Source organism: Eretmochelys imbricata, chromosome 8, assembly GCF_965152235.1.
Source record: "Eretmochelys imbricata isolate rEreImb1 chromosome 8, rEreImb1.hap1, whole genome shotgun sequence".
NCBI lineage: Eukaryota > Metazoa > Chordata > Testudines > Cheloniidae > Eretmochelys > Eretmochelys imbricata.
The window spans coordinates 54,508,355-54,529,754 of NC_135579.1; the positions used below are offsets into that span (position 1 = coordinate 54,508,355).

The 21,400-nt window shown below is 48.7% G+C and overlaps 1 protein-coding gene across 1 annotated transcript in view; it reads right to left on the reverse strand.

Moving 5' to 3' along the window:
* The window catches only part of SHCBP1L (SHC binding and spindle associated 1 like), a 67,521-nt gene that overhangs the window by 5,730 nt on the left and 40,391 nt on the right, over positions 1 to 21,400 (reverse strand). The window contains exons 7-9 of the mRNA XM_077825010.1: positions 10,108 to 10,261; positions 2,088 to 2,338; positions 1,290 to 1,412 (exon numbers count right to left, since the gene is read on the reverse strand). Coding sequence (XP_077681136.1) covers positions 1,290 to 1,412; positions 2,088 to 2,338; positions 10,108 to 10,261 — 528 coding nt within the window. The remainder of the gene's footprint in view (positions 1 to 1,289; positions 1,413 to 2,087; positions 2,339 to 10,107; positions 10,262 to 21,400) is intronic.

Consider the following 21,400-nt stretch of genomic DNA (forward strand, 5'->3'; position numbering starts at 1 on the left):
TACTTCTCTTCAGCGGAAATAAAGGTATATTGCTAATTCTAGTTAGCTAACCTGAGGTACAATTCTAGTGCAGGGCTTGTCTGTACTGCAGTGAACTTGAGTGTGATGGTGCTCACATTGAGTTGGTTGGCCCATCAAAAGGTATAAGCTCAACTGAGCTCAACTCAGCTGCTCACACTACCTTTCTGGAGAGTGATGAATGCAAACTCCACTCAAATGGCAACCTCTACTGACTTCCCACAATTTCTTTGTGGGCCCAGAAAGACATGTTCTCCCACAATTCACTGGGAAAGTCATGGAGCAGCTAATATTACTGCAGCACAAAGAACCATGAAATCAGAAATCTTATGTGCCATGTGTCAGTGCAGTGCTAGTGTAAACACAACAGCTTGAGTGTTTTGCAATGTGACCACTCACTCAAGCTAGGCTAACTCAAGAAGTAACTTGAGTGTAGATAACTCAGATTAATTCTGCAGTGTGTAGTTTTCACATGAGTAAGGCTAAGATTTTGTCATGGAGGTCATGGAAGTCACGGATTCCGTGACTTCCCAAAACCTCCGTGACTTCAGCCCGCAGCGGCTGGGAGCTGTGGGGTACCCCTGTGGGCGGTAGAGGGACCCTGGAGCTCCGAACCGCCCCCACAACTGCCCAGTGACTTCCAATTTTGTCATGGATATTTTATTTGGATAATTTTGTCCGTGAATTTTTCTTTGTTGCCTGTGACCAGTCTGTGACTTTTACTAAAAATATTCATGACAAAATCTGAGCGTTACATACGAGGCAGCAGATTGAGTTAAAAACTATAGTGGATCTTGGGACTGCCTCTCTTTCCCCTAAAAATACCCCTTCCGTGCTGCCTCAAAAGAAGCCCATGCAGCAGGAACACTTCATCAATCCCTGCCAAGAAGCCTGGGCACAGGGACCCCTTCCAACCACCACCCAGCATACCAGCCTCTCACTTTCCTAGGTACCAAATGCCCTTACTCACAGTCAGCTCTCAGTGCCCTGATACTTAGCACCTCAGTAACTGCTGTACATTTGGTGTCTAAGAAGTTGAGAAGTGTGCTGGGACACTAGAGGTTGCCTGATAGGATTCATGAAATTCCACACTAACGGTTGATAGACGAGGACTTGAGTTTCGAATGTTAACTAAAGAAATGCAATTTTTAGAATAAACATGAAGTTCCTAATTTCTTTAGCTTCCACTAACTTCTGCATTTGCAACAGTACAGCTATTACTTTATAGAAGTGTCAGACAATTGCTAGGAGAATACAGCACAGTTAGTTACCTTAATATTAATTCCACCTAGGGCACCCTGTGAACTCTCACTGGTTTTGAAGTTATTGCAGTGGTGAATTTTGTTACCCTCCAAAATGGCTGTGCTTCCTGGGTGCAGCTCAACACCAGCACCCTGTACATTAAAACAAAAAAATTAAATCCTGAAAGTAAGGACTGCCACAGGAAAAGCATTCAGAGTTACAATCAAGTATATAAAAAGTGGTTCTGCAATTTCATATGAATATAAGATGTCAAAATTGGTCCACTGCAATTTATTATAGTGAGGAATGGAAACCCATAAAACTATGCAATTATGGGACCTTGCAACTACTGCTCACACTGGAATGAAGGGTGGAGTGGAATCTTTTACTATTCATTCCTTAGCATTTATTACTTTAAAATTACATCTTCAAGGATATATTTTAGTATCTACATCAAAGTGTTTTACATGTAAAAAGTACAAATATTGCTTAATAGTTCTGTTTGGTTTTTAATAAGTAGGAAAGCAACTCCCAGCTAACACTTAATTCCATAGGTGAGGATGGCACTCCACCCTAGTAACACCACAAATAAAAACAAGGCTGCTGCCCTGAAGAGCTTAAATGAATTAGCTACAGAAAACTGGAAGTTAACTGAAAATTACATGTAAGTTTTCAAAACAGAATTTGAACTTGAGGTATTTCCACTTGCAATTTAACAGTATTTGTCCTATTTTTTTTAAAAAAAAGCTTCAATATGCATGTTAACATTTTATACTTGCTTGCATATTAAATTTATTTTTTGAAATTCATTCATGCAGACTCAGTACCTGAGCTCCTGTAATCTCACTGTTTGTAATAGTCAGAGAAGCTCCAGTAAGCACACAGACTCCAGTTCCTTCACATTTCAATATACAGTTTACAAAAGTCATGTGACCAGATTCAACCACCACAATACCATCAACAGTCCCTCGTTGTACTAAAGTGAGGTGCATTAGTTTCACATTTTGGGCTTTGGATACCACAAAACTCTCATGAGTAGGCTCTGAAACAATCACAATTTCTTCTGGCTTTCCAGCTCCTAGTTGAAAGAAGAAAAGCACTGTAAACATTTATTTCCACACTATACAAAAAGCAGAGAATACCTTTTTGCTGTTTGGTTAACTCTTACAACATTTGGGTTAAAATGAGTATTTCTCAGTGAGGAGATTTTTTTTTAGTACCAAATTAATTACAACGAATGACTTGCCTATAAAAAATGCTTACCTACCTTTCATAACTGATGTTCTTCGAGATGTATTGCTCATGTCCCTTCCAAGTAGGTGTGTGCGCACCACGTGCACAATTGCCTGTCTAGTCCCTTGAAGAAGCATCCAACCATGGGGTTAGCAAATACTGACCGCCCCACTGTACCCAGGTGGAAAGAGGAAATAGGAGCCAGGTGCACCTTCATCAATAAGAATGCCAGCCCCTGCTGCTTTAAGTAGAGTACATAGCCCAGCATAAAGGGAACTGAAGACTGCAGCGGAGGGGTGCGCTTCTGTGAGAACCAAATAGAGAACCTTTTCTACTTGGCCAGATAAGTGGCATGAGTGGAGGGCTTTCTACTGCCAAGGAGAATCTCCCTAACCGAATCGGAGCACTGGGGCTCTAACGAGTTTAGCCATGAAGTTTCCATGCTGTGAGTTGGAGAGACTCCAGGTTGGGGTGCTGGAGGCAGCCGTGGTCCTGCGTGATGAGGTCCAGAATAATGGGCAAGGCCATGGGCATGTCCACTGAGAGGTGTAACAGAGTGGAAAACCAGTGTTGGCGGGGCCATGACGACTCTGAGAATCAGCGATACCTTGTCCTGCCGGATCTTGAGGAGGACCTTGCGGACGAGAGGGAAAGGCGGGAATGTATACCGCAGGCACCCCGTCCACGAGAGGAGAAAGGCGTCTGCGATCAAGCCGGGGTTGTGGTTCAGGAAGGAGCAGAACTGCTGGCACTTCCTGTTGCTCTGTGTTGTGAACAGGTCTACCTGGGGAGACCCCCCCCCACCACCTCTGGAAGATATTGATTATGATGTCTGGGCGGAGAGACCATTTGTGGCCATGAAAGGATCTGCTGAGGTGATCGGCCAGTTCATTTTGTGAGCCCAGCAGCTATGATGCCTCGAACTGTATTGAGTGGGTGATGCAAAAGTCTCTCAATCTGAGGGCTTCCTGGCACAGGGGAGAGGAGCGAGCACCATCCTATTTGTTTATATAGAACATCACTGTGGTGTTGTCTGTCAACACTGATACACATTTGCCCTGGAGATGGGCCTGAAATGTCTGGCAAGCTAGACACACCGCACACAGCTCCCTGACGATGTGTAGAGATAGTTCCGCCTAGGACCATAGATCTTGAGTCCTGAGGTCGCCCACATACACTCCACACCCCAGCACCAACGCATCTGTGACTAGTAACAGCGATGGCTGAGGTTTGGAGAAGAGTACTCCTGCACAAACTACTTGTGGATTGAGCCACTAGTGGAGGGACTCGAGAACCCGAGGCGAGAGTGTGACCAGTCTGTATAGATTGTCCCGGTTCGGCCTGTAACTTGAGCCAGCCACAGGTGAAGGGGACAGAGCTGCAGTCTTGCATGCTGCACCACGTAAGGGCAAGCTGACATATGTCCGAGCAATTTTAGGCAATTTCGGGCCCTCATGGCGGGGAACTTGTGGAGACCTTCTATGATGGTGCTCATGGCCAGAAAACAAGACTTGGGCAGGAATGCCCTGGCCTGAGTGGAGTCCAAGAGTGCCTCAATGAATTCTATTCTCTGAGTGGGAGTTAAGGTCAACTTTGCCATGTTGAGGATGAGACAGAGTCTGAGGAACATCGCACGCATCAGGTTCACGTGTTCCTCCACCTGGGCTCGAGATGAGCCAGTCGTCTAAGTACAGGAAGACTTGTATCTGATGCTTTCGAAGAAGAGCTGCCACGACTGCCATGCACTTCAATACCTATGGGGCGCTGATAGGTCGAAGGGGAGGACCATGAACTGGTAATGCGTGTTGCTGATCACAAATCGCAGAAACCTTCTGTGGAATAGGATTATGGAGACGTGGAAGTATGCATCTTTCAAGTCAAGGGCAGCGTACCAATCCCCCGGATCCAGACACAGAATGATGGAAGCCAGGGAGACCATGCGGAACTTCAATTTCTTCATGAATCTGTTGAAGTTTCGTGGGTCTAAAATAGGCCTAAGCCCACCCTTGGCCTTGGGGATTAAGGAGTAATGGGAGTAGAATCCCCTGCCCCTGAACTCCAAAGGAACCTCCTCTACCACCCCGAGCTGTAGGAGCATTTGCACTTCCTAAACTTAGAAGTTGGTCGTGAGAAGGGTCCCTGAAAAGGGACAGGGAAGGTCGGTGGGAGGGAACAGAATTGGAGAGAATCCCAATTCTAAGGTGCTCAGGACCCACTGGTCTGAGGTTATTTGAGCCCAGGCACAGTAGAAAGGGGATAGATCGTTCACAAAAGGAGGGGAAGGATCCAGGTAACGAACTGGTGTTCCCTCCTCGGGCACACCTTCAAAAGTTTGGCTTTGAGCTCAAAGGCTGCTTAGCCTGGCCCTGGCTGGAGGAGGACTGAGATGGGCACCTCCTATTACTTCTGCCCTGGTTCCTGCTATAGTCCTGTCTAAGAGGGGCAGAGTGGCGACCTAGGGCTTAAATGGCTTCCTTTTCTTCTCCAAGTGTGCAGCCCCAAAAACTTGACGGTCACCCGTGAATCCTTAAGGTTATGAAGCCTTGAGTCTGTCTGTCTTCCACAGAGAGGCCAGAGCAGTTGAAGGGCAGATCCTGGATTGTATTTTGGACCTCATGCAGGAGCCTTGAGACCTGCAGCCAAGAGCTGTGCCTCAGATCATGGCCATAGTGTGGGTGGCCGAGTCTTGAGTCCAGGGCGGCCTGAAGAGAGGTCTTGGCAATCACCTTGCCCTTCTCCAGGACCGCCCCAAACTTGGAGCGAAGTCAGCTGGGAGCAATTCCTAGAACTTGGCCAGAGAACTCCAGGAATTATAAGCATCATGGCTCAGGACCACTTGCTGGTTCGCTATGTGAAGCTGGAGCCCCCCCTGGTGGAGTAGACTTTCTGACCGAAGAGGTCTAGCTTCTTAGAATCCTTGGATTTGGACATAGGCCCCAGCTGTCCCTGCCACTCCTTGTGGTTAGCCGCTCTACCACCAGGGTCCCCGCTGGGGGTGAGTAAAGAGATGTTCGTAACCCTTAAACGGCACAAGGTATTTATGCTCCACCCCCTCGGCAGGATGGAGGTGGGTGTATGCTACAGTGCCTTGGTGGTATTTTGTATAGTTTTAATGAGAGGCAAAGCCACCCTCGAGGACCCTTCAAGGGCCAGAATGTCCATCATTGGGTCCGTGTCCTCAGAGACCACCTCTGCCTGCATGTTTAGGTTCTGGACCATCCTCCTGAGTAGGTCCTGATGGGCCCTGGTGTCCATAGGAGATAATGTGGTGGAGGTCCCTGCCACCGCCTCATCCGGGGAGGACGAGGATGACGCCCTGGGTGGTACTAAGTCTTCCTGTCCCTCCAGCTCACAGAGATCCACTTGCATGGCTACCCCTTGAGTGGAGCAGATGACAGCTGCAGTACCCAGTGCCACAGCCACTATGGTGCCAGCGCCCGTGTCAGTATCCAGCCTTGACTGTTCATTGGTCTGGGCTTCCACATCCCGAGCACGACGAGGCTCCCTGGTGACAGAGGAGGTCGATAGAAGCATCCGAGCCCCTGACACCATCAACAGGGACCTGGAACTGGGCCCGTGGGTTTGGTGGTCGGTCCATGGAGTCCAAAAGGGCCACTGAGTCGGCCCCTGCCACTGCGGCAGCCTGGACATTATAAACACCAGCTGCCCTTTGTCCTATCTTGGGCTGTTCCAGGAGCAGTACCGGCTCTGCCGAGATGTGTAGGAGTCCACCTCTGAGGAGAATTCTGAGCTGACCTGGGTGTTGCAGACCTAGACGGTGCCAGGGAATGGTGCCGCATCATAGGCTTGCCCCTATGACGGATGAGCGCTGGTGGCACTGTCTGTGCCAGAGCATGGGCCAGCAGGGCAGGAGACTGTGCCGTAATGACTATCAAGTCCCTTGCCACCTCAAAGGTGTCTGGCATGGAGGAAAGATCCAGTTCCTCCTCTAGCTCCTCCTGCACTGGGGAGTCCACCAGGACCAGACTCAACAGCCCTCCCCAAGAGGCCAGAGTCAACAGCGCCAGCATAGACAGGCCCGAGGTTGGTCTGCTGTCTTAGTAGGGGAGTGCCCCCTGTCTGCGCTCTTCTTTTTGTGTGGCACTGAAGACTACGAGCAGTTCCTCATACTGGAGCTGGTTCTCGGTGCCGGGAATGGTGGTGCTGAGGTTCCTTAGATGAGTCTTTTCTCGGCGCCGTAGACTCCCACACCAAGGCTGGCATGCTACACACCTGGGCCAGCTGAGGGCGAAGGGCTGACTTCATCAAAAGGAGTTTCAGCTGAAAGTCCCCGCTCCTTTTTGGTCCTGGGCTTAAAGCCCCTGCAAATTTTACTGTCGGAATGGTGTCCTTCTCCACTTGAGACAGGAGTCATGTGGGTTTCCCTTGGGCATGGGCTTGAGGTAAGACCTGCACGGCTTGAAGCCCTGAGACCGAGGCATGCCTCCATCCTGGAGTTGCGGGGGGGGTGTAACCCTCAATATAAACTTAACTAACTATACTATTAACTAACTACAACTATGCAAACTTTTTACAGATAGAAGAGCGCCCACTAGGGAATCACTTGTGAATGCAAGAGAGGAGCTGCTCCAATGACCATCACTGGTGGTAAGGAACTGAAGAGGTAGCGGGTCAGTAGGGACCTATATACACCGCCATGAAGGCGCCACTCCAGGGGGCTCCACAGTCGATCTGACGGGTACCACTAGGAAAAAACTTCTGACGATCGTGCACGTGGCGTGCGCACACCTACTTGGAATTGACATGAGCAATCACTCAAAGAATTTAAGTTATCCAAATTTGTTCCCTCTCCAGACCTCCTTGTTTGATTGCATGTGCCATGTTGCACTGAACCAAGACCTATTAATGATACACATTTAATATGCTGGTCAAATGCCAAGTAAAAATAGCAAAACATTATTATGCTTTCCTCAGTCTTAGTTCTATAAGCCTGGTGCTCAAAACACAAAAGTTCTGAAGACATGGAGAAATAAGTATCCCTGTGGAGATAAATTCTGATAACTCTATTTGCTAATACAATACGCAGCTGCACTGCTCTCTGTTAACAATTGAATGTGACCCATGAAGCCATAGCAGAAGAGATTTTTAGAATCCACCTCCATTCTAGAAAATGTATCCGGAGCTTAGTCTCTCACAAACGGTCATCTTCTGCAATGTGTCCAAAGACATGAAACTTCCTTCTAACTATTCTGTGACGTTCCACCAATGGAGAGTCCTGAGGATTTAAAGAATATTCAGCAGAGCTCCTATATGATCCACATTTGGAGTGTATTTTGCTTCCACCACCACTGGATATCTGCGAGCTCCTGGCACCAATGAATGACCTACATCAGCAGGTTCCTTAAGAGATCTGGCTCTATATCAAAAAGGTTCACGTCAGAGCTGATGTTATTGGCGTCAGAGACTTCAGTACTCATAGAAGTCATGGACCCTGATCTGTTTTGAACTGACGTTATTGTGGAATTTATTCCTCATTTTCCTGGCTTTGAGTCTCGAAGAGGTCTACTCTATTTCTTCACAGGACAGCTGATTCAACATCAGAGTCAGCACTTGAGCTTTTAAAGCCTCTTTGATGAGGATGGCATAAAACCTCTGCCGCTTACTGGTACAGACTTGAGATTTGAAGGCCCTGTACACAGTGGAGCAGTTTGGGGAACAGGCTTATTGCAAGCAGAACAAACAGCAAATGCATGTGTCTGCCTCAAGGAACCACGAGGGAAATAACATACGCTGCTTAAATCCACCTTTCTTATCAGAATCCTTGGAAGTGTGAGCAGCTGGGATCAAAAAATCAGAGAATTCTAAGTCCAAAATAAAAATAAAATGTGCAAGGCAACAACCATTTTACCCAATGTAATAAGTTAAAGTTTGGAATGAAAACAACAGAAGCCAATCGTTCATTCAAAGCAAAGAGAGAAGGCCCTATATCTTCAACTGACGGCATAAGTAAAGGAATTGAGAGGGCTGGGTCTGCATAGCCTTTTGCAGTCCATGTGGTGAACATTTGCTGCTATGAGAGGACACTGATGTAGCCTTAAAGAAACTAACTGATCTGCAGAAGGGTCCCAAAGTTCAGCCACAGATCTCAAGTAGAAATAGGCTGAGGCCACCTCAAAGAACCTTAACTTTATTTCTCTATTCTGAGTTTGTTACTGACCATAATGCTACATTAACATACTTTGCATTTAAAATTACTTCGTTCTATTTATACAGTAAAGCCTGTCTTAAGTAAATATCTAAGGGATCAGCAAAGATTTGTTGAAGGGATGTTTTGAAGTGGTCTAATATTGTTGCCTGTTAGTGATCTTTAGCAGAGAGTTCACTGTTTAGGTAGAATACATGATACTGTAGTATATGTTTTATTCTCACAAGTTAGTGATGATTACATTATTCACAAGTGGTCATTACACTCATAAGTAGCACCTCAAAGACCTTGAAAGGGAAGGTGATGGAATCTGGTTATACTGTGGCATAAAACAGGCAAGCCCATTAAGGCAAAGTGCCTGATGTAATCGAGAACGTCTGATACACTAGAATCAAAAATCCAAACTAGGAACCCAGGAACAGGTATAAAGCAGCCAACATTAAGGGCACAGCTACACTAAGAGTTTACAGCAGCTGCACCTCTGTAAGCTCTCTAATGGAGGTGCTCTAAGCCAGGGGTCTCAAACTCAAATGACCATGAGGGCCACCTGACTCATACATTGGCCCGAGGGCTGCCCGGCCCCGCCCCCACTCCACCCCTTCTGTGAGGCCCCGCCCCTTCCCTGCCCCCATTCCAACCCTTTCCCTGAAATACACAAAAATTCACGGCCCGTGACGTGTCCATGACTTTTACTGTAAATACCCCTGACTAAATCTTAAAGGGGCTGCTGATGGAGAGTGGTCGTCCCAGGGGGTTGCTGCTGGCGGGGCTGGGGCCAGCTGCTGGGGGCTGCCGACAGTGGCTGCAGTGGGGACCACTGCCAGGGGCCACCAGGGAAGCGGCTACTCCGGCCACCCGGGGACGGCTGCTAGCAACTGCACCAGCCGCCTGGGGACTGCTGCCACGGGATGCCTGGGAAAGCGACTACTCTGGCCGCCCGGGGACTGCTGCCACAGGACGCCTGGGAAAGCAACTACTCTGGCAGCTGCACTGGCCATCTGGGGAACGCTGCTCAAGCTGGTGCCAGGGCCATTCCAGCAGTGGCTGGATGTGGGGCTGCGCTGGTGTGGCTGTCCCCAGGGCCACCTGAGCAGCTGCTTTGGGGGGCCCTGGGGTCAGCCACACTGGCTCCCACAGAGGTCGTGGAAAGTCATGGAATCCGTGACTTCTGTGACAAACATGGAGCCCTAACAATGAATTCTTACTGAATGAATATATCACAAAATTCCTTATATACTAAATTCAGTTGCACAGTACTTTACACCAGGGGTGATTAGCACAACTTTTATTCTGTCTGATGTTTTCAGATTCAGTGTTACTAATCCCATTAGAATTCACAGTGAGTTCCTCCCTGCCCCCCTATTTACCTGTAGTAATTGCTGATCTGAAGGACTGCTTTATATAGTTACAATTTGTAAAGTTAAAAATAAGTAGAATGCACTGCTGACCTTGAATAACAATATCCTCAGTTAACATGGAGAGGTTTGCAGCCTTATATTCTCCCGGGAAAATAACCACACTATCGCCACTGTAACAGCTATCCAAAGCCATGTTTAAATTATCATGTTGTTGAAGCACTGTGTCAACAGAAAAATCCTTAACCTGTACAGGAAAGAGGGAGCAGCAACTATCAAGGTAAGACAAAACACACAAACACCATGAAACTTTTGAATTAACAGCTAATCTTTTGAAATCTGCTACACTGTTGATTCTTACATTGTCATTTACCTTTGCAGAGCTCATTTCAAACAGCAAGATTGCATGTTGACTGTGGAGTCACACATTCCTGCCCATCCCAGGCCCCTGTGGAACATTCTCGAGCTTGCCTGGCTGCAGAGAGCAGCTTAAAGGGACTGACAAAAATGAATCTGCTCCTTTCCTCCCAGCTGCCGTCTTTTCCATAGCTGAGCTTTTTCCTCTGTAAGACCCTGTCTGATCTCCAGCCCCGTCCTGCTCCTTCCCCCTTAACTTGGGGATTAGTTGCTCAAAACAGAGTAGCCTGTAAGTTTGGAGTCATTTGGCTAAACTGTGGCAGCTGATCCCCACCAGTAGCTCCCCTTCCATGTTCTGTTGCAAGGAGAAAATCTTCAGCCCATGTGGAGACCAAGGAAGAATGCGCCTGGTCCCAGGTACATGAGGGGAGACTCGCCATTGCTGCTCCCCCTTGGCCCAAAACTCTTCATTGGAGGTAGGAGGTGCTCAGAATGGAGTATTGGGAAGGGGAAACTCAACCCTCATGTGAAAGGTACCAGGTAGATGGTCTCTGACAGATCGAGAGGAGGGGGAAGAGATATTAGGGAGTGAATGTGATATGGTTCAGTGCCCAAGAGTGTGTATGATAAGGCAAGAAAAAGAGATGGATGCATATATGTCATAGGGTGGCTGGCCCTTTTAAGGGGAGTCAGGGCCAATCTACCTATGACAGATTCTTTAAGGAAAGAAAGGCCATCTGGCAGCTAACTAGCTAACATATACCTGGGCCTGATAAAAGGCTGTTGGAGGGAAGTGCTCCCGAAGACTCTAGCACAGTGGTGGGCAGCCCGCGGGCCACATGCAGCCCACCAGGGTAATCCACTGCCAGGCTGTGAGACAGTTTGTTTACATTCATGGCCGCTCACAGCTCCCAGTGGCCACAGTTTGCCGTTCCCAGCCAATGGGAGCTGCGGGAAGTGGCAGCCAGCATGTCCCTGCGGCCCGTGCCACTTCCAGCAGCTCCCATTGGCTGGGAACGGCGAACTGTGGACACTGGAAGCTGCAAGTTGCCATGCAAATGTAAACATTGTCTGGCAACCTGCCAGCAGATTATCCTGACGGGCCGCATACAGTCCACAGGCTGCAGGTAGCCCACCACTGCTCTAACAGGAGGATAACTATGGCCTGTTCACCTCCAAGCTGACGCGTGAAAGGAGTGACTAAAAAAGGGCCAGGTAGCCTGAAGCTTAATCCTGCTCCAAGAGGAGAGCTGTGGATGTACTCCTCATCTGAGAAGCATGAGTTTGTTTTGCATGATAACCCAGCTCTGGGATGGGTGCTAGGAACTCCTGAACTTGGAAGAGCATTAGCCCCAAGGCCAGAAGAGGGGTTGGAGTTGAGGGGCTTAATGAGATGCGGCTTTTTATACTCTGTAAAAGGAGTTAATAAAACATCACAAAGAGCATATCTTGTTCTCAGTTCCCAAGTCTGAGTAAATCATTGCATGACCTCAACAGAATAAGGGGGTGGCAGGACTGCAAGGCCACATCATGCCCCAAGTGGGCATGCTTAATGGCATCACACTGTTACAGTATATTATTGGCATAAGAGAATAAAAAAGTAAATGATGAAGGGAAGAGGAGAGAAAGATAAGGTGAGGAAGTGCACAGGAAAAAATTAAGGGGAGGGATTAGTAGAAGGAACAATTCATAATTAGGGCCCTATCAAATTCATGGTCCATTTTGGTCCATTTCATGATGATAGGATTTTAAAAATTGCAAATTTAATGATTTCAGTGATTTAAATCTGAAATTTCACGGTGTTGTAATTGTAAGGGTCCTGACCCCAAAAAAGGAGTTATGGAGTGGTTGCAAGTTTAATGTAGGGGACGTTGCGGTATTGCTACCCTTATTTCTGCGCTGCTGCTGGTGGCGGTGCTGCCTTCAGAGCTGGGCAGCTGGAAAGCAGTGGCTGCTGTCTGGGAGCCCAGCTCTGAAGGCAGCACTGCTGCCAGTAGCAGTGCAGAAGTAAGGATAGCATGGTATGGTATTGCCACCCTTACTTCTGGCCTGCTGAGCTGGGCCCCCAGTCAGCTCTGAAGACAGCAGTGTAGAAGTAAGGGTGGTATGGTATGGTATTACCATCCTTATTTTACGGGGCTCACGGTATTGCCACCCTTACTACTGCGCTGCTGCTAGCAGGGCGCTGCCTTCAGAGCTGAGTGCCTAGCCAGCAGCTGCTGCTCTCCGGCCACACAACTCTGAAGGCAATGCAGAAGTAAGAGTGGCAATACCGTGAGCCCCTTAAAATAACCTTGTGACCCCCTTGCACTCCCTTTTGAGCCAGGACCCCCAACTTGAGAGATGCTGGTCTCCCCCCAGGAAATCTGTATAGTATAGAGTAAAAGCACACAGAAGACCAGATTTCACAGTTCGTGATGTGTTTTTCATGGCCATGAATTTGGTTGGGTCCTATTCATAATACAAAAAAAAAAAAAAAAAAAAGGAAAAACAAGATTAAAAGCAAAAGAAACAAAATCATGTGAAGGGAAAAGGTAGAGAGATGGAAGAATCTGCTCAAGACACGCCAGTAGTTCTTCGAGTGCTTGTTCATGTCAATTCCCATCAGGTGTGTGCACATTGGCTGGAAGATTTTTCCCTTAGCAGCATCTGTCGGGTCCGCCTAGGCGCGCCCTGGAGTTGCACCCTCATGGCACCTAATATATAGCCCTGCTGACCCGCCACCCCTTCAGTTCCTTCTTACCGCCAGTGACAGTGGCTGGAACTTCCCTTGGCTCTTGCTCAGCAAGTTTTCTTCACTATTCTGTTATATATAGTTAGTTCTTAGTGCTGTTTGAGTTAATAGTTTAGTATAATATAGTGTTAGTTGGGGGTTTTCCACCCCCACTCCGGCCTCAGCGTTGTGGTATGCCACGGTCCCTGGGTTTCAAGAACTGCGTGGCCTGTGCCAAGCACATGCCAAAAAATGACCCATACTCTTCATGTCTACGGTGCCTGGGGGAGACCCATCAGAAGATCGTTCTGCGAGTTCCGTCAGAGAACACTTAAGGAAAGGGAACAGTGGCTCAAGGTGATCCTCATGGAGGCAGCCCTATGCCCACTCCGACCTGGGCTCGAGGGACCCGACCCCTGCAGCGGCGTCCTCAACGTGAAGTGCCCGAGCGTCGTCAGCAAGTTCAGTGCTGAGGAAGGACTCTTCCAGAGACGCTCAGAACCACCACGGATCCTCACGGGGCCAGCCTGACAGTAGGCACCGCTCCCTCTCACCAGTGCCTCAAAAAAAAAGAAAAAGCCGGACGACCATTCTCCTCTGGCTAAGCCACAAGACATGCGACCCCAAGCGGGCCACTCCTCGGCATCTCCTTCCAGGGCCGTGTCAAGTCAAGTCCGGCCCCACCTCGATCACCGGCACCTACGCAGCAGCTGCAGCTCCCGTCCATTCTGGAAGCGTACCAGGCTGCTCAGGACCTCCTCCACCTGACTGCACCATTCTCGCTTGCCAGGGAGGAACCCTCAGCGCAGACGGAGCCACGTCCTCTGGTGCACTCTAAAGTGAACCTGGCTATGATGTCTAGATGCTCCCCTTCGCGTCGACCCGTTCCGACAGAGAACTTATTCACTCCCCGAGCTCTCGACGTTCGAGGCATCGAGGATTGGCTCCTCCATGGTCTTCAGTGTCTGAGACCTCGGAGTCAGAATCCGACTCCTATTGCTTGGGTAGGAGAAAAAGTCTTAGAGCGAGGTCGGGTAGAGACAGAAGAGAGCCTCAGGCGTGGCCTCTGCAGTGGCAGAATCCACCTCAGTGGCCCTTCTGGAGCCCCTGGGCTTTTCACCACGGCCAGGGAGGAACCCAGGACAGACGCTCAGCAACATCTTCCGTGGCCTCCGCCACTTTCATACCGCCTTCCACTGCGTATCTGCCCTTGGCGCCTCCAGCTCCGTCGTGGACTCCGGCCCCATGCTCAGCTCCGACTTCGGCACCACCCTTCATGGCATCGATGCACCCGTCTCCCACACCTGCACCACTGTCAACGCCTACCTCGACGCAGGCACCTATGGCCCCGGTACCAATGTCGGCACCAAGCCCCCCGACACCAGCGGCTCCTGTGAGCGTGCCAACGCAGCTCCCTCCAGTGAGACTAATGCACATGCCAATGCCTCTTCTGATGCTTATGGTCCCGGCACCACTTCCTCCAATGCTGCCCCGGGAGTCACGTGACCCCTCCTGGGCAGATGGAGGGAGCTTCCACTACCAACACACGCTTCCTCCTCCTCGTCGCTGGATGAAGCATTGGCGGGGATGGTCATAGCTCCTGCATTGGAGGACAACAGAGTTCTGCAGCAATTGCTCCGTAGGGCTGCCCAGGGTCTGGGTATCAAGGCTGAGGAAGTGGTAGAGGCAGATCCCGTGGTGGACATCCTAGCACCCTCGCGACCTTCACATGTAGCCTTGCCCCTCATAAAGACGGTTGTGGACACCACTAAGACCCTGTAGCAGATGCCGGCATCTTTGCTACCTACTGCCAAACGCAATGAATGGTGGTATTTCGTGCCTTCCAGAGGGTTCAAGCATTTATACTCCCACCTGCCTCCAGACTCGCTGGTGGATGATGCGGCTAACCAGTGGGAGAGACAGAGTTTCCAAGATCCTTCCCCAAAGAATAGGGATGCTACACACCTTGACCTTGTGGGTACGAAGGTCTACTCAACTGGTGGTTTGCAGCTTCGTATTGCTAACCAACAGGCCACTGTGAGCAGGTACTCTAAAAATACCTGTGCAGCGATGGTGAAGCTTACCCTACAAGGTCCAGCATACCATTCAGGACCTCCATTCAAACGGCTCCACAGCCTAAAAGATTCCCGAACCACCCTCAGATCTTTGGGCTTACACACTCCCGCCACACAGCGGAGACACTTCCGCCAGCAACCTCCTCAAAGGTTCCAGCAGCAGAACTGCCAGGACAGCTCTTGGAGGAGAACAGGAGCGGCAGGAGGAGGCAACACTCCTCCACTAATCAAGGCTCTGGATAGCCCAAACCACCCTCTGGCCCTAAACCGGCCTTCTGAAGATGCGATCGAGGATGGCATTCCAGACCAGAGACTGGATCTACCCCACCTTACCTTCTCCTCCCGACTATCCCCTTTCTACCGTGCCTGGTCCCATATCACGTCGGATTGCTGGGTACTCTGCACAGTAGAGAGGGGATACTCCATCCAGTTCTGTGCCCTCCCACCCCCCTTCCCCGTCCCTCTTCAGGGACCCTTCTCATGAGCAACTTCTCATTCAGGAGGTGCAGTTGTTCCTAGTGCTAAGGGCGGTGGAGGAGGTTCCACTGGAACACAGGGACGACGGCTTCTATTCCCGCCATTTCTTAATATCGAAGGCCAAAGGCGGCTTCAGGCCTATCCTGGACCTGCACGACCTCAACAAGTTTGTGAGGAAACTCAGGTTCCGCATGGTCTCCCTGGCCTCCATCATCCCTTCACTGGATCCAGCAGACTGGTATGACACCCTCGACTTGAAGGATGCGTATTTTCACATAATCACTCAAACCACAGAAAGTTCCTCAGGTTTGTGGTCAATGGTCCCCATTACCAATTTACTGTCCTCCTGTTCGGCCTGTCAGCAGCACCTCGAGTATTCACCAAGTGCATGGTAGTCGTCACCGCCTTTCTGTGAAGACATCAGGGACAGGTGTTCTGTACTTGGATGACTGGCTGATCAAAGGCCGCTCCAGGGCACAGGTGGAAGCTCAGGTAACCTTTATTAGAGCCACCTTCGAGAATCTGGGCCTGCTCCTGAATGAAGCCAAATTGACTCTGTCCCCAGTCCAGAGGATAGAATTCATAGGGGCAGTACTGGACTCAACTCAAGCCAGAACATGCCTCCCGCAGTCGAGATTTCAGGCCCTCAACAGCATGATCCAGGGACTCATGCAGTTCCCCACCACCACCGTGAGGAATTGCCTGAAGCTTCTCGGGCACATGGCAGCCTGTTAGTACATAGTACAACATGCCAGACTTAGGCTTCAGCCGTGGTTTGCATCAGTGTACAGACCTCCTAGGGACAGCTCAGACAGGATCGTAACCCTTCCTCACTCTATCCTTGACTCGCTCCGGTGGTGGACGGATGTTCAGCAGGTGTTCTCGGGAGTTCCCTTTGCTGTCCCACAGCCATCCCTGGTGCTGGTGATTGACGTGTCACATTTGGGATGGGGAGCTCATCTGGGGGACCACAGGACTTAAGGCTTCTAGTCGCAAACAGATCTCCTCCTTCATATCAATGTCAGAGAGCTCAGAGCAATGAGCCTAACGTGTCAGTCATTCCGCCCATATTTAACAGGTCGATGTGTTATTGGTCATGATGGACAATACAACTGCAATGTTCTATATCAACAAACGGGGGGTGCACACTCCTCTCCCCTGTGCCAGGAAGCGCTCAGGCTATGGGACTTTTGTGTAGAACATTCAGTCGACCTACAAGCATCATACCTTTCCGGGGTCCAGAATGAGCTGGCAGACCACCTCAGCAGGTCGTTCCACAGTCACGAACGGTCCCTTCACCCAGACGTCACATGTTTGGGCTTCTAGAGGTGGGGTTGTCCCCTGATCGACCTCTTCGCGACGTTACAGGAAGTGTCAGCAGTTCTGCTCCCTCCAGAATCACAATCCGGGTTCCACAGCAGACACGTTTCTCCTCCATTGGGGGGTGGCTCGTCTATATGCCTTCCCACCCATACCACTCATCTACGAGGTCCTGCTCAAGATCCATAGAGACCGGGCTCGGGTTATTCTCGTATCACTGGCCTAGCCCTGTCAGCACTGGTACGCGTCTCTCCTAGACATGTCTGTGGGAGCCCCGATTACCTTGTCGCTCTTCCCGGACCTTCTCACACAGAATCTCGGGCGTCTCCAAGACCCAAACCTGTAGTTGCTCCACCTCACAGCATGGAGGCTCCATGACTGAATCCATTTGAGCTTTCCTGTTCAGAACAGGTCAGACAGGTCCTTCTCAGCAGTAGGAAACCCTCCAGTAGGCCCACGTACCTGGCCAAGTGGAAGGTTTTTTCAATCTGGTCAGCACAGCGCAACTTGCCCCCAGCGCTAGCCTCAGTGCGCCATATTTTGGACTATTTTCTACACTTGAAGCAGGAAGGTCTCTCCTTGTCTTCTATAAGAGTGCACCTGGCTGCCATATGGGGGTACAGGGCCATTCAATTTTTGCTAACCCCATGGTCAGCCACTTCCTGAAGGGCCTCGACAGGCTGTACCCCCACGTCCACCAACCGGTTCCTCCTGGGACCTCAACTTGATCCTCTCTAGGCTCACTGGGCACCCCTTTGAGCCTTTATCAATGTGCTCCCTGCTTTAACTTTCCTACAAGGTCGCATTCCTGGTGGCGATAACCTCAGCCCAGAGTGTGTCTGAGCTCAGGGTCCTAACATCGGAGCCGCCCTACACCATATTTTTTAAGGACAAGGATGAGCTCAGACTCCATCCGGCCTTCCTCCCAAAGGTTGTGTCGCAGTTCCACATCAACCAGGACATTTTCCTCCCAGTTTTCTACCCTGAGCCTCATTCGAGCAGCAGGGAGCAGAGGCACCACACTCTGGAAGTCCGCAAGGTGCTAGCTTTTTACAGTGAGAGGACAAAACCATTCAGGAAGTCGGTACAGCTCTATGTGGCAGTAGCAGACAGGATGAAGGGTCAGCCGATTTTGGCACAGCACATTTCATCATGGATTGTGGCCTGCATTACTGAATGCTACAATCTAGCAGGGATTCCTGTGCCCCCAATAATGGTGCACTCCACAAGGGTGCAAGCTTCATCAACAGCGTTCCTGGCTCAAGTCCCCATCCAGGAAATCTGCAGGGTGGCAACGTGGTCATCCATACACACTTTCACCACGCACTATGCAATTACTAGGCAGGCCAAAGATGATGTGGCCTTTGGTAGAGCAGGATTCCAATCAGTGGACAGGTCTGACCCCACCTCCTAGATTTGTCTTTGGAGTCACCTGATTGGAATCAACATGAACAAGCACTGAAAGAAGAAAAAACGATTACTCACCTTTCATAACTGTTCTTTGAGATGTGTTGTTCATGTCCATTCCAATACCCACCCTCCTTCTTGCCGGCTAGAGGGGAAGGAACTGAAGGGGTGGCGGGTCGGCAGGGTTTTATATATTAGGCGCCATGAGGGCGCGACTCCACGGGGTGCCCAGGCCGACCCGATGGAGACTGTTAAGGGAAAAATCTTCCAGCAAACGTGCACGTGCGTGAGCACACACCTGATTGGAATAGACATGAACAACACATCTCGAAGAACAACAGTTATGAAAGGTGAGTAACAGTTTTTTATTCAAATTAATGTGGCAGTTTAATGCTGAAGTGTTATAACAAATAACCCCGACAAAAACACTTTAAAAAATGAAGAGATGTAGTGAACTGAGGGAGGAGGGTTAGAGGCACATGCATTGAAACTTGTTTAGGGCAGCTAATTGACTATGGTCACCTGCCAGCACCACCCATCCTTTAGCATTACTAGTTTGGCCACAAGTAGTGCTATTTCATTTGTTCTTTCCCATTACTGTACATTCGTTAAGGCCAGAGACTGCACTTTCTAATGTTTGTACAGTACCAAGCACAATGGGGTCTCCATTTAAATAATTTGGTCACTAAATACTAATTTTCCATTTAACTCCTGTTTTTGGCATTGGTAGAACACTGCCCAATTCAACAATTTTCAGAAGTGAATCCAGTTCGTGGTTCCTGACCTAAATGCCATACATCATTCTTATAATAATGCTAATAAAGCAGTATATCAGCTGAGATCAGCCTCTTTGGGATTGAAAAATCAGATGCCATTTAATCTTTTTAGAATGAGATGGATTAAGACAGAATGATGTCTCAATTCAGATAAGAAAAAGTCACTTCAGGAAGAAGAGAGGTCCATGATGCCACTAGGTCCCTGTAGAATATTATTAATACAAAGCAGATGTGGCAGCCACAGGTCTTGAATCCTCCAGGGTGAAGATTAATTTTCAGATGGAGATGGGAAACTTGAAAGGAGGTAGAAGCTTCCCCAGTTTTAGTAAATCTAGAAAATGTGACAGGTTTCAGAGTAACAGCCGTGTTAGTCTGTATTCGCAAAAAGAAAAGGAGTACTTGTGGCACCTTAGAGACTAACCAATTTATTTGAGCACGAAAGCTTATGCTCAAATAAATTGGTTAGTCTCTAAGGTGCCACAAGTACTCCTTTTCTTTTTAGAAAATGTGAGGATGTGAAGCTCCGCTTTCCCAGAAGAATCTCAAGAGGGCTCCCAATTAGTACATGCACCCATGAGGTACTGATTTCAGACCCCTGATGACTACATCAAAAAGAAATTGAAGGCAAATCTTGAATTAACATACCAGATTCTAAAGGCATGCCATATACATTAATAGACTGATTATGGAATCCTTCCTAGACTGGAGAAGACATCAGCCATGTAATAAAACGTATGAAGATTCATCCTTCGAAGTTCTAAACTGTCAGCCTGAACTTGCCTGAATCCTGACAGCAAGTTGGGAAAGTGTGCACTCAAGGGTGTGACCTGCTGATTGAATACAACTGTTACCTTACAGTAACTGGTTCTTTGAGATGAGTTGTCCACATGGATGATGCTTTTGGTACGTATGTGCACTATGTCTCTAAGATAAGATATTTTGCTAAGCAGTATCCATTAGAAGCACACCTGCACACTAGATGTCCTCATGACACCCTCCCCCTGCAATGGCAGGGCAAAAAGGACAAAGTGGCCCAACTATCCCTCAGTTCCTTCGCCAATAGAGAATCACAGAGGACAGCTCCATAATAGCAGGGAAGAAGGTGGGCCATGGAATCTATTTAATCTGTTTAGACTACACAGTTTTTCTTCAAGCGATTGTCCACATGGATTCCACCCTTGGAGACTAACAAGCAGCTGTCTGATTGTTTGGTGGTGGGTACTAGGAGTCCTACTTAAACAAAGACTGAAGGACAGCTCTACCAAAGTGAGGATTTGATCTGGAAGCCTTACCAAAGAGTAATATACTGAGCTCCACATAGCTGCTCTACAGATTTCAGGCATAAGAACGTTCTTCAAACAGGTGGCCTGAACTCTAGTGGAATGAGCTCTAAATGTGACTAAATGGATCAAACCTGACTAATTCAGAACATGTTCTTATACAGCTGAAGACCGATTCTGATAGTCTCCAAGAGGATATTGCCTGACACTTCACTCTCTGCAAAGGCCTTAAACAGTCTAGGTGAGTTCTTGAATGATTTTGTCCTAACAATGTAAAAGAACAATGACCTTACTACATCAAATATATGAAGTTTAATATCCCCCCAAGGTTGCATGCAGCTTGCGGAAGAGTACTGGGAGATGAATAATCTGGTTCACATAAAATTCTAAAACTGCTCTAGGCAGGAACTTGGGATGAGGCATGAGAGTGACTCTATCCTTATGAAGCACTGTATAAGGGGACAAGCCATGAAGGCCTGAATCTTCCCTGTCCTTTGAGCTGATGTAATGAGTACTAAAAAGGCAGTCTTCACAAATAAGTGGTAAAGGAAGCTAGATGAGGGCTCAAGAGGGAGAACCCATCAACCCTATTAATATTATACTCCGGTCCCAAGAAGGACCGGACTCCATAACTGGGGGGAAAACCATGAAGGTACCCCTAAAGGAGCCTTACCGTGTGTGTGTGGGAAGGGGGAACAGTATCGCCCTACACAGAAGGGTGATGTGCATATATTGCTGCTAAATGGACCCCTATGGACATGACAGTCTGGATTGCTTCAGAGTTAGTACATACAACAAATGACTAAAGGTCTAAAAAACACAACATATGAGGGAAAATTGAAAAAAATGGGTTTGTTTAGTCCGGAGAAGAGAAAACTGAGAGGGGACATAAGTTTTCAAGGACATAAAATGTTGTTACAAGGAGGAGGGAGAAAAATTGTTCTTAACCGCTGGACAAGAAGCAATGGGCTTAAATTGCAG